Below are 13355 nucleotides of genomic sequence, written 5' to 3' on the forward strand. Positions count from 1 at the left end.
GCTTTCGGTGGGTGTGGCCAAAACTAAACATGTAAAATCAATGTCACACTTGAAAAGATATGCCAATCATCATGCATTTTCAACCTTTTGTCTTTCAAAGTGAAGAAGTGAGCCGACTACAGAATAAAGTCAACATATTTTATAAAAAATAAACGATTTAACAAACACTATATTTAAAGGTGACAAAAATGGTGCACAATCGAATCATGTCAACATATATCCTGTGCCAATATTTTTTTTACAATGTAATAAGCTTTTTTTCATTCTTATATAATTACACCAGTATTATTGCTCACACTGTAACTGTACCATACAAGTAACCACAACCATATTACCAAAAGGAACTAAAAAAGACATTTTAAAACATGGGAACATACATAATTGTTATTATCCTCTGGGATCAGTGCATTTTCTGCATTTTCTGCATTTCTGTTAATTACAATAGTAAGAAATGCATGGTCTCTGAGGATGAAACAAGAGCAATCAGTGATGGCATTCTGCCCCCCTGGCCAACACCAGAGGCACATAATGTTGTTTGTTTGGCGCCATCCGCAGACAACGCAAAACACTGCGGGCAGACACACAAATAGACAAACAGACAAACAGGCATGGTCATTGCAATACATGGTCCAACCACCTTTTTGTGACCAGTTAAAAATTGTCATTGCAATTACATTCTCAGGAGGTAAAAGACACAGCAGGCTTCTGGCAGGTCTCTGTTGTGGAAACGTGCATTTCTACTCCAATCACGTCATGTCGAATATGTCAGTTTGTAGAACTGTCAGTGCAGTCGTGGAGCCTCCTCCTAGCTCCTACTGTACACCCCTCAGTCCGGGTAACTCTCCCCTTTGCTGTCACTGTTCACACTCATCGTAGACACGTCTGAGTGATCACTGCTACGGCTTGAGGACCGCGATTGTTCTAGAACAGTCTGGGAATGAGGAAAAAAGGGGATCTGCGGGGGGAAGCTGCCAGGAGGCAGGACGAGCACAGGGCCTTCCTGATGGTGGTGGTGGTACAGGGAGCCTGCTAAACCAGTCGAGTAGGGTGGGTGAGGCGGCATCAGCACGCCGAGCTGCTGTGCGTAGCCGCCAGGGTAGATGGAGAAACAGGGCTGAGGTATCCGTGGGAGAAACTGTTCCCGCCGGACCACGGTGGTGTGATGCCTTCCTCCTGGGCTCCTCTGCATCTGCGCCCTGTCCTTGACGTCCATGGGAGAGCGCCGGTTGGACAGGGTGCCGGCTGCCGAGGGGTCGAGGGCTGCGTGAGTCAAGGGGTTCATGGGGAGGGCGTGTTGCGAGGACACAGGCGAGCAGTCCATGTACTGCGGAGACGAAGGCCCTGAAACACACGTAGACAAACATTTGATGAGATACGCGGCACTCAACACTTTCTAATGGTTGACACTGGGCCCTTAACTTGGTAATGGCGATCGCTATTTCACACACAGGGTGTAAATTCTGAAACGTCTGCGAGGTGATTAAACAAGTACAGATAAAACGAAAACTGATGAGTGGTGGTTTTTTTTAGATTCGAGAAGGTTTTCATTCGTGTTTCTCAACAAAGAGGAGATTGGCAGACCTACAATGTTGTAAGAGGGGCATTTGGGAATGTCTGTTCAAAAAAGGTTAAGAACCACTGGTCTAGGTCAAGTTATCCAAAGAAGCTCAGTGGTCAGCAACTGCAGTTCTCTAGGTGGAAAGCGCAAATGCCTAGCCTAGAAATCTAGACGCCCCTAGCGACCGCAAATTGAATTTGCTCCCGGGGGCTTTTTGCTGTACGGGTCTGGCTCGCGCTAGGCTAGCAAATGCCTGCTGTGCAACATAACACCTCTGGAAATTGACAACTCTGAGAAATCAAAATGAGAACGGAAAAACATTGAAATGTGTTCTGTCCAGAGTCCAACTCACCATGAATGTTCAGCTGCCAGGCATGAGAGGCAGTATGCTGAGGTGAGGTTTGAATATCAGTAGCTTTCAGTGGGGAGCTCCTGGTCCCCTTACCCCGCAGAACATCTATTACCTGAAAATAAATATGATGGTGCATCAGTAAGACATCATGTGATACTTGTCCAAAAACTCAGAATGAAAAGGAATGGTACTTGAAACAAAATAACGAAAAGGTGGGAGCCATCAAGCAATGACACTTGAAGGTATACAAATACCTGCGAAGACTCTTGTGGGCTAATACTCTTTTTATACTATTTATACTATTTATCCAACCCCAACCAGTCACCAATGCCTCATAAGCCCCAGGTTGACTAATGTTGTTTATTTGGGGGGGCATTTGTACCTGTGTTAGATAAGACAGTAGAGCAGTGATTCTCAAACTGTAGGCTGGGGCCCACGGGTGGTCCGCAAAGGTATCCCAAGTAGGCCCTGAAATAATTATTTAAAAATTCTAAATAATGTTTATTGCTGTGTTGCTGTCGACTATTCTTTTGAGTTCTATTGTTTATTGGGCAGAGCAGGGCCCCGAACATATGTTAAAATTTCAAGTGGGAAGAAGATGGGGAATGAGTGGGAGAGAGAGAGACGGGGTATGTTTGGGAAATGACCCGAGCCAGACTTGAACCTGGGTCCCTATGTTGCCTGGTTAACACCAGACGATCTTACATGCTTCCTGTGCAATTTCTCGCAGGAAAGGTGCGCTTTACAATTGCCCATGGACGATTATTAGGTGTTACGAATGTGTCATCTGCCAATCATGTCAGTTGTATCTATCCAAACAAACTGCAGTGATCGCCTTTCAACCCCTGCCTGCTCTCTGATTGGAACCTACGATCTGGAACCCTCGCTGAGGGATAGAATCCATGTCTTTCGGATCGGAACGATTGTTCAAAGCAGTATTGGATTTCCCAGCCAAGGTCCCTATGGGCAATGTGCCCACATAAGGCGGATTAGAGCAGTGCTCCACAGCGCCCCACGTAGTAAGTATGATGGCAGTCATGGGTGAGCGGTTAGGGCGTCAGACTTGCATCCCAGAGGTTGCCAGTTCGACTCCCGACCCGCCAGGTTGGTGGGGGGAGTAATCAACCAGTGCTCTCCCCCATCCTCCTCCATGACTGAGGTACCCTGAGCATGGTACCGTCCCACCGCACTGCTCCCCATGAGGCGCCACTGAGGGCTGCCCCCTTGCACGGGTGAGGCATAAATGCAATTTCGTTGTGTGCAGTGTGCAGTGTTCACTTGTGTGCTGTGGAGTGCTGTGTCACAATGACAATGGGAGTTGGAGTTTCCCAATGGGCTTTCACTTTTCACTTTTTTTCACTTCACTTTCATGATGGCTACACCCACCAGCCCATCCACCATTCATAATGGGATCCAATAAGCCAGCGGTGGGGAATCTATGTCTTGGGGGTCGTTCACGGGCCTTGACGCTGTTTTATCTGCCCCCCCCCCCCCGATATAATTCTAATGTCTAATTCTAAGTTATATTTCAGGGGACCTAGGGAAGATGGGGTCTGTTTTAAAGGTGGCTGCCTTAAATATAGGCCTAAAGTGCAGGGGGAAATCCTGGTTTGTGTTCATAGTATGGCCCCTGGAGGACTTTTACGGCCCTTGGAGGAATTTGCAGAGGCCCCTCGAATAAAAAAAGTTTCCCACCCGTGCAACAGGCACTTGAAGCCAAGGGTGGTAAGATCCATTCTCCTGTCCCTGCCCCACTCACCCTCTTGTTCTTGGCCACCATGATGGCGGTGTCATTGTGGTAGTTCTTCAGGCTGCTGTCTCCTCCGTTCTTCAGCAGGGTGCGCACCGCCTCTATGTGTCCGCGACCGCAGGCGCTGTGCAGAGCCGTGTTGCCGCTGTAGGACTGCGCGTTCACATCACAGCGATACTACACCAGTGACAGAGAGATGAGAGTAGAGAGAATTGATAGTGGGCACAAGGGGGCGCCAAAGTAGTGTTTACGTAAGTTGTGTTTTACAGTAAACCATCTGATGTGATTTCCTTCTCTTGCTCTTATACTCACACACATACATACGCACACACACACAGACACATACACACACACCTGTATTTACCCAAGCTAATGCCTACCTCGATGAGGATGCTGACCATGGCCATGTTGTTGGCTTCCACTGCGTGCATGAGTGGGCTTCGACCACTTTTGTTGTCCTGGTGAAACAAAACAAACAAACAAAAGTGCTTAACTCCACATGATGAACGATGTTTTTTAAATTATGTTATTAATTAACAACACATCCATACATTAGTGCGCACACACACACATAGACACGCATGAGCACACGTACACACACACACAAACACACACACACACACACAGGCATGCATGCATGCATACACACACACACACACACACACACACACACACACACACACACACACACACACACACACACACACACGCACACACACATACATACACACACACACACACACGTGCAAACACACACACACACACACGTGCAAACACACACACACACACACACACACACACACACACACACACACACACACACACACACACACACACACACACACACACAGATGTAAAGACAGTCAACATGTTTGTGGCTTTAGCATTGACAAGTTCTCTGGTATAACCAAAGAGGTTCAGTGGAACTGCAGATGACTGACTGGGTGAAGACGACTTAAATGGAATGAGGAAAGCAGAGCAGGTGTCTGTGAACACTGTGTGTGTGTGTGTGTGTGTGTGTGTGTGTGTCTGTGTGTGTGTGTGTGTGTGTGTGTGTGTGTGTGTGTGTGTGTGTGTGTGTGTGTGTGTGTGTGTGTGTGTGTGAGTGTGTGTGTGTCAGTGTGTATATGCGTGTGTGTGTGTGTGTGTGTGTGTATGTGTGTGTGTGTGTGTGTGTGTGTGCGTGTGTGTGTGTGTGTGTGTGTGTGTGTGTGTGTGTGTGCATGCGTGCACACACGTTTGCGTGTGTGTGTTTTTGGTGGGAGTGAGGAGTGTGTGTGTGTGTGTCTGGGGGGGTAGACAGACAAAAGCAAAGATGTGAAATGGCGACACCAGTACCAATACTGGTAGGGGTGAAACACAGTGCAGAGGGGGGCATGTCTGGGGCAAATTATTTAGCCAGACAGGAAATTACATCCCTGATAAAAGATAATGGGTGGTGTGTGTGTGTGTGTGTGTGTGTGTGTGTGTGTGTGTGTGTGTGTGTGTGTGTGTGTATGTATGTGTGTGTGCGCGCACGCTTCATGTGTGTGTGTGTCTGAGTGTGTGTGTGTACGTATGTGCATGTGTACACGTGTGCGCATTAATGTATGTGTGTCTTCAGTATTCATTCATATGAGTGTGAATTGGGTGTGCGTGCAGTGTATGTGTGCAAATGTGTGCTTGGGTGGTATGAATGGGTGTCTGTCTGTGTTTCGGAAAAGACAAAGGGGACGGGATCTCTGAGGAAACTCAGGGAAATAAGATGGTGTGCGTGAAATACAGTAGTAGCACAAAACACTTTTTGACGACACTGTAATGCATCCCAATTGAAGGAGCACTGTATAGCAGTGATTCTCAAACTATGGGCCGCGGCATTGCAGGTGGGCCGCCAGAGGTCTGGGAAAATTATTCTCAAATTTACTCACATGGTGTTTAGATATTCACATCTTGTTTAGTTATCTTGTGTCTTTCTTGTGTGCATCCAGAAACTTGAGTACACTTCCTTATTTGGTGTTTTGATGCGGTAAGATGTAGGCCTAGGCTAGGCTACTATAGGCAGGATTTATGTGTAAACATTGTGTCATTTCAATCGCGGAAGTAATTTTCTACCGCAAATTAATTAGCGCGAGTTACCCGCGAGGTACAGTGTTACATTTTCTATCTACGTTGTGATATGGTGTGTTTTCATGCTTATGGTGTTGATGTGTAAAACGGATATTTGTAATCATCTTTAGTCGATTGTGAGAGGAAACTTTGCCGTTTTGGCTTGCTACAGTTGGCTATTTCCTCCTAACTATTAGAGCAGTATTAGTTTCCCAGAACTAATAGAGCATTTAGTATTTAGCTTATTTCTCTGAGCTGTGATTGCTGGCTTGTTTCATGCTAATTTCATATTCAGTATTTAGGAGGCACCTCAATGGCTTTCTGAAAATGTCTTATTATTTATCATAGCAATATAATAATAATATAATATCATGAAATATAGGCTAATATAATATAATATAATGTAATGTAATGGAATATAATATAATATAAGTAATATAATATAATAAGCTATTATGTCATATTGGGCTACATGGTTTGGTGGGCCCCGGATTTTTTTCACATTTCAAAGTGGGCCTTGGTGTTCTGAAGTTTGAGAACGGCTGCTGTATAGGATGTTGGCCAAAGTAGGTATTGCAACTATGCTGCTCATTGAAGCTACTATATGCTGCCTGTCGGCAAATTGGATCTTTGTATGAATATGACTAAGTAATATATTAATATTTACTAGTATCTGCAACTAAAATGTCTATTTATGTACCATTTCATGTATGAAAAGTACCATTTTCCCAGTTATAATGAATATTTAGAATTTGATGGCGGTGGTTAGTAGGCTATTCAGGAAAAAATGTGACATTTGTGAATGGGCAGCATGAATTCTGGAAATAAATGACAAAAATGATTACACAGTGCACCTTTAATTTAACAAGCCACACACAGGCCTTGTGACAGGGTCAGATCTCAACTCACCACTCCATTGATGTCGGCTCCGTATTTCAGAAGTAGCTTCACCAGCTCCTTATTGCCACTCTGCACCGCCAAGTGGAGAGGGGACAGACCTGCGGATGGATATAGAGACAGATATGTCAGTTAGTGCTGCCAAAATCTTATTACCAGTGGCAGAACAATTGCACACAGGGCCCCTGGGCAAGACACTGGTAGGGCCCCCCACACAGCCTGACAAGGTCTTAAGAGGACCCCCACCACCGATATGAGAGGGCCTGCTCTGCTCTGCCCTGCTCGCCCCCAGTTCCACCCCTGCATTTTTATTTTATTTATTTTTTTATTTGACCTTTATTTAACCAGGAAGGTCCCATTGAGGTAGAAACCTCTTCTTCCAGGGAGTCCTGGCCAAGACGGCATTAAGACAGTGGAGGCACATGCATATTATGACATAAAAAAACAGATAAAAAAAAAAGCACACGTAAGGATATAAGACATATCAGACATAGGGGCAAACAAAATAGACACTGGACAAGACTAACAAGTAAGACCATCAAGCACTAAACAGTAAGAACTAACAAACTAACAAAATCTGAAATAAAAAACACACACACACAAAACCTCTGTAAAACTGAGTTTAAAAGCAGTGACACTCCTATACTAAAGTTGTTTTTAAAAGATTTTTAAAACTCTCTACAGAGGGCACAGATGCCAAGCTTAATGTGTTTTGGAGGTTATTCCAAACGTATGGGGCATATGAACTAAAAGAAGTCTTACCTAATTCAGTACGCACTGTAGGAATATTTAAGATAATTCTATTTCCTGACCTAGTGCCATAGGAACTGGTTTGGCGTGACACCAGACGGTTGATATATGATGGGAGTTTACCCACCAATGCCTTCACAATAAAAATGAGGAAATGGCTTTTCCTCCTAAGTGATAGTGAAGTCCATGTTACCATTTCATACAATGCGCAGTGATGTGTTCTCATGTTTGCGTTTGTAATAAAACGCAGTGCCGCATGGTAAACTACATCTAGCTTCACTGTTGCCACTCTGAGATATTGTTTAATAGACGCCAGATCATTGTCTGACTAAAGAGCTGTGTAACATGTTTGACTTTGATCTGACTCAAAGTCTGTAGCCCATGTGTTTCTGTGTTTTATGTTTTACCTGTATGTCTTGCTTGCTCTATGTGTATCACGTACTTGACACCTAAATTCCCCCTTGCAATCAATAAAGGAGCAGTCCTCTACTACTCTATGCAACCAATGCCACTGATTGCAACCTGATGTACAACGGCTCAGCAGGAATATTTTTTATCACCTCATTTTTATTGCCTCATTTTTGCTTTTGGGATGAGTACAGTACAAGTAGGCCTATGTAATGGCTGCTGTGAAGGTGCCAGTTCTTTGCGCGTCAATCATTACTTAAGTTATATATTGCTTCAAACCAGAGACAGCAGACAAGACATAGCCTAGCTACAGTACAGTGCACATGGTAGTATATCAAAAAGCATTCACCAGAGCTACAAGACATGGGCAGATTTGTTGCTAGAAAGGCTTTTCGGTCAGTAGAACAGGTTACTTAAGGGTTTGCCAACGCTGGCGGTCAGTGGGCCACTTGCTTCAGCACACGAGTTAGTAACCATAGAGAGGTATGCTATGACTCGCTCCACACACTGCTGCACATGAAGCGGGCACTGACACACATCCACCAGCACTTTGATCTGCTCTCTGGAGCTCATTCAGAAGGGCCTGCAGAGGCATGTTTCGCCACTTGACACGTTTTCATTTCATATATACAGTATAAACACACAAGCGCGTGCGAACACACACACACACACACACACACACACACACACACACACACACACACACACACACACACACACACACACACACACACACACACACACACACACACACACATACACACACACACACCATGACACCTCTCTGCCCACACCCCTCACTTTATCACATGCATACACCTGAGCACACACCCTCCTACTATGTTTCCACCCTCGTAGTGAGGGGGTGAGCTGTATTTCTAGGGGCTTTCTAAGGGGCCATGGGGGACTAGACTCTGCCCTGCCCTAGCGTGTCTTACCAAAACAGGAAATGCCCTGCTGTTGCTCTCACATCCAGGGTGGGTATTCCAAGAACCTGGCTCAGTAGTAAACCAGGTTAAGTTAACCTTGAGGTATAGTGGCAAATCATCTAACAGAAGAGCCTGGAGTCTTCTTTTTTTGAATAAATGATGATACATGTTGTCTATCTATTAGCAGGCTAACTGAGCTAGGTTTATCACTTAACCATGTTCTTGGAATCACCCCCATGATCATGCGTATGTTAAGGTATAACCTGACTATAAACAGACATAAACGTATCAATTCACAAATACATAGAAAAACTCAATGCCATACACATTTATATTCATAACACAACACGTAGTAATTTACTTTACTGGGGATCCTATTAATTGTGCACTGAAAACACAACAACTAATAGCAAAACCAACGTAGTGATCAATTTTGTACATGGGATTTGTACTTCCTATAATAGGGTTTTCGGTATGCTGACTGTGCTCTGTAATTCAAAATTGGGAAACTATCTAAGGACAGGCTAGTCATACAATCTTGCGTGAAGTGAACTTGCAGTCTTGTGTAAATGAAACTGTGGATGAAACCAATGAAATGCTCAACATCTGATTCACTGACTAAGCATCTGAGTCATGGCCAGTCACATGTTCTGAATCTCAGGAAAACCCAAAAAGACCTTCTGGATACCAGACGTCCCAGAGTAATAACGATAGTTAACTGAGCTGACTCCATCAAGGGAAGCTCTTTATGTTTCAACAGGATAACTGTTTGCAGAACAAGATGTAGATATTGACATTTTTTATATAGCTAAACCTCTGTTTCTATTGGAATGATAAAAGGAGACTTAGCTGGTGGCTTATTGAAAGTCGAAGACTCTGTGGGCATGCTTCTTCTAAACAAAGCTGTTTTTGAACATGAAATTTGAGTTGGTGGTTTTTGTTTCGGATGGAATAGTTGTGAGTACTGTCATTGAGTGGTCAGTGTACCTACTGTGTATTTGCCCACAGAAACAGCTGGAATCATGAAGGAAATCACCAGCTTCAAAAAGCCTCTGAATTTCAGAAGGAATTTAGGTACACACTAGTAGCCTTGGGGGGGTCTGTGACAGTTTACAATACAGAGGAACTTGTTTAGGGCCACATGCCAAAAAAGTGACACACAATAAGAATGTTACAGAAGGCTAATTAGAAAAATACGCTGACGCTGACACACGCATGCTGTTTGATAAACCAGCCCTGAGGCAAAAGGGCAATCCCTACGCAACCCCAAATTCCAGCACCACCTAACCCCTCACACACCTTGACAGCCCAGCCCAACCCAACCCAACCCAACCCAAACTCAAACTCAAACTCAAACTCACCTTCGTAGTTGCGAGTCTCCAGGAAGGATTGCGTGGAGCCCGAGGAGAGCTGGAGGATGCTGGAGAGGCAGGCGGCGTGGTTGTATTCGCAGCAGAGGTGCAGCGTGTTCTGGCCATTGCGGTCCAGCGCGGCGGGGTCAGCGTTGGCGCTCAGCAGGGCCCCCACCAGAGCCACGTGACCAGTGATGATGGACAGGTGCAGTGGAGTCTGGGGGAGGCAGACAGACAGACAGGAGGACAGACAGACAGACAGGAGGGCAGGGCAACCACAGACAGACAGACAGACACACAAAGAGAAACGGAAAAAGACAGAGAGGTGATGTCAGATTATGCTCTCCACACTCAACGTAGCAGACATGAGATTATTCCAACTGTAACACAGTATAAGAAGACACCCACTCCAACACATGTTTGATTTATTGTGCTACTGTGTATATCATATACATTCATTTTCCTTGTGTGCCATGAGAAGGAACACCAATTCTCATGTGAATCTATGCTCTCCACATTTACAAACATTACTGTATGTATGCCACTGTGTGTGCCACGTGTCATTGACACTTTTAATTGTATTACACTGATAACCACTTGTTTATTGCACCAGTGCACGTCTACATTAATTTCTCTCATCGCCGCCCATAAGAAGGAGCAGCATTTCGTTTACCTCAGTCCCTGAAATTGTAAAAAAGCCACTTCCTGCTAGTGATTCCCGTCAAGCGCGTGCACAGGCAGGCAGGCAGGCACCCTTGTGACCGAGTACCAGTTGAACAGGCAGAAGGTCACCACAAGTCACCGGGAAGATAAGCGCCTCAAGGTGACTCATAGCATGGCCACAATAAAAAAGGCACGAAAGGGACACCCTGTCCCAGCTGAGGCTCTTAGATACAGTATCTCTGGGCCAAAGTGATTGGCATCGGATTGGAAATTGATGGGACTTCTTCTCACTGGAGTTGAGCTGACATCATGTTCTTGTGTGCCACCGCCTTATCTAGAGATTAAGTCATCGTAGCAAGGTCCACTGATTTAAAAAAAACATAGGCGGTGGAGGAAGTGAAAGGGGAATGTAGTAACTTATAAATACTTGTACAGGCAGTTCTCAGTACTCATTTGAGAATTGTGAGCGTGTGCATATGTGAGTGCGTGCGTGCGTGTGCGTGTATGAGTGTGTGTGTGGGTGTATGTGTCTCTGTGCGTGCGTGCGTGTGTGCGTGTGTGTGAGCGTACATGCATCCCTGTGATTTGTACATGAAATTACTAAACAGATTTCTGTGGGCATGTTACGATCAGAGGGCAAAGCTGAAGAAAATCACACATCAGAATGAAAGGAACATGGCAGAACCGAAAGCTTCCAACTTCTGTGGTGGCGAAAAAGGAATGGCTAAATAGATAGAAATGGCTCATAATGATTTGGAAGTGGTGTCAAAACACACTGAAGATAGCTCAAATATTAATCACAGTGCACAGCACATAATCATCCAGTTTCTCCCATGAGTAAAAACGAAACAGTAATCTATGCCAGCTCTTTCATGGAATTCCCTAGTTGTCTTTTTCTGTTTACTTCCAAGATCAGATACACTGTGCCAACAAAATTTCCTCCATATTGAAATCCCAGAGAAAACCCCTTCACAATCACCACTGTGGACATTGAGGGATGAGGGTGGGGGCTGGGTAGTGCACAAGGCCAGCAGTGACACTTTCACTTATGAGGCAAGAGGGATCAGTCAGGTTAGTCTGGTGCCATACAGTGACTAGTGTGTCGGAACAATGTCGGGAGGGGAGGGGAGGGGAGGGGAGGGGAGGGGAGGGGAGGGCCTTCCAGTAAGGGTGGGTGGTTTAAAAAAAAAAAAAAAAAGTTTTAAAAAAAGTCAGAACAACAGCTAGGAAGAGCTTGACAAAAAGTCCTCTGGTGTCACAACTCTGCCGGTTCTCTCCCTCCCTACCTCCCTCCCTCCCTACCTCCCTCCCTTCCTACGAAAATAGCACTCCCATTTCCCTTTGCTGCCTGAATCATCGTAACAGATAAGCATGAGCCATGCATGCTTGCATATGTTGGCGTCTCTCTTTCACATACACACGCACGCGCACACACACACACACACACACACACACACACACACACACACACACACACACACACACACACACACACACACACACACACACACACACACACACACACAGACAGAGACAGAGACAGAGGAAAGAACAGCACAGCAGGGACAGTACTCAATGGTTCGCAAGGCTTGCATTTCTCCAAATTGTGTAATGGTGTACTTTCACACTGTACCACAGGAAGTACAGCAGCTCCCCCCTCTCCTCCCCTCTTCAAAAAGAAAAGAAACAAGGACAGGCGTAAGAAAAAAAGAACATTTGAGGACGGGAAGAAGGAGGTGTGAGAAATGGAGGAAATGGCTGGGGGAAGAGAAAAGAGAGCGGAAGGGAAAGAAATAAGAGGGAGAGAAAGGAGGGGGAAAGAAAGAGACAGAGGGAGAGGGAGAGAGAGATCAGAGAGGAGGAGAAGAGAAAAATAAAGCGAGACAGAGTTCAGAGAGAAGAGAAGAGAAGAGAAGAGAAGAGTAGAGAAGAGAAGAGAAGAGAAGAGAAGAGAAGAGAAGAGAAGAGAAGAGAAGAGAAGAGAAGAGAAGAGAAAGAGGAGAGAAAGAGAAGAGAAAGAGAAGAGAACGGGAAAAGATAAGAGAGATAAGCGGGAGAAGGAGAGGGGGAGTGGTAGTGTTACGAGAGAGAAGAGATAGAGAGTGACTTCCGAGAGAGGGAAATAGCATTAGGGAGGGAAAATCCCTACGATCTCCCCCCACTTGCTTGGTATGAGGATAAAGACTCTGGCAGTGTTGACTCAGTCGAGTATGCAGGGCACGGGTATGAGGAAGCTTGGCTGCAGTAAATCACAGTCAATGGTTAGAAGAATCCAGCAGCAAGATATGATCTATCCGAGGCCAAAAAGGAAGAAAAAAAAGAAATAATAGGTCCCACGTTGATGGTATTGTGATTTGCATCATCATACATTTACTGCAAGAGTGTCTTGCCAAAAAAAGGGGTGAGGGGTGTGTGTGTGGGGGGGGGGGGGGGGGACTCATACAATCTTAATATTGATGCAAAATGACATCTTTTAGTGTATGTGGTTCCAGAGCTCATTTTTTATACTGTCCATTATATTTACAAGCTCAAACACAGTGGAAATAAGGAAACCATATGCAATACACTCTATAATTATTAACAAAGAGGGCTACAGATGACCAAGGAAAAG

At 45.0% G+C, this 13355-nt stretch overlaps 1 protein-coding gene across 1 annotated transcript in view; it reads right to left on the reverse strand.

Moving 5' to 3' along the window:
* Nucleotides 1-124: 124 nt before the first annotated feature.
* The window catches only part of bcl3 (BCL3 transcription coactivator), a 31546-nt gene continuing 18315 nt past the window's right edge, over nucleotides 125-13355 (reverse strand). The window contains exons 5-10 of the mRNA XM_063199726.1: nucleotides 10091-10298; nucleotides 6655-6743; nucleotides 4041-4118; nucleotides 3670-3837; nucleotides 1911-2022; nucleotides 125-1341 (exon numbers count right to left, since the gene is read on the reverse strand). Coding sequence (XP_063055796.1) covers nucleotides 827-1341; nucleotides 1911-2022; nucleotides 3670-3837; nucleotides 4041-4118; nucleotides 6655-6743; nucleotides 10091-10298 — 1170 coding nt within the window. The 3' untranslated portion in view covers nucleotides 125-826. The remainder of the gene's footprint in view (nucleotides 1342-1910; nucleotides 2023-3669; nucleotides 3838-4040; nucleotides 4119-6654; nucleotides 6744-10090; nucleotides 10299-13355) is intronic.

Source organism: Engraulis encrasicolus, chromosome 5 (assembly GCF_034702125.1).
Source record: "Engraulis encrasicolus isolate BLACKSEA-1 chromosome 5, IST_EnEncr_1.0, whole genome shotgun sequence".
NCBI classification, from domain to species: domain Eukaryota; kingdom Metazoa; phylum Chordata; class Actinopteri; order Clupeiformes; family Engraulidae; genus Engraulis; species Engraulis encrasicolus.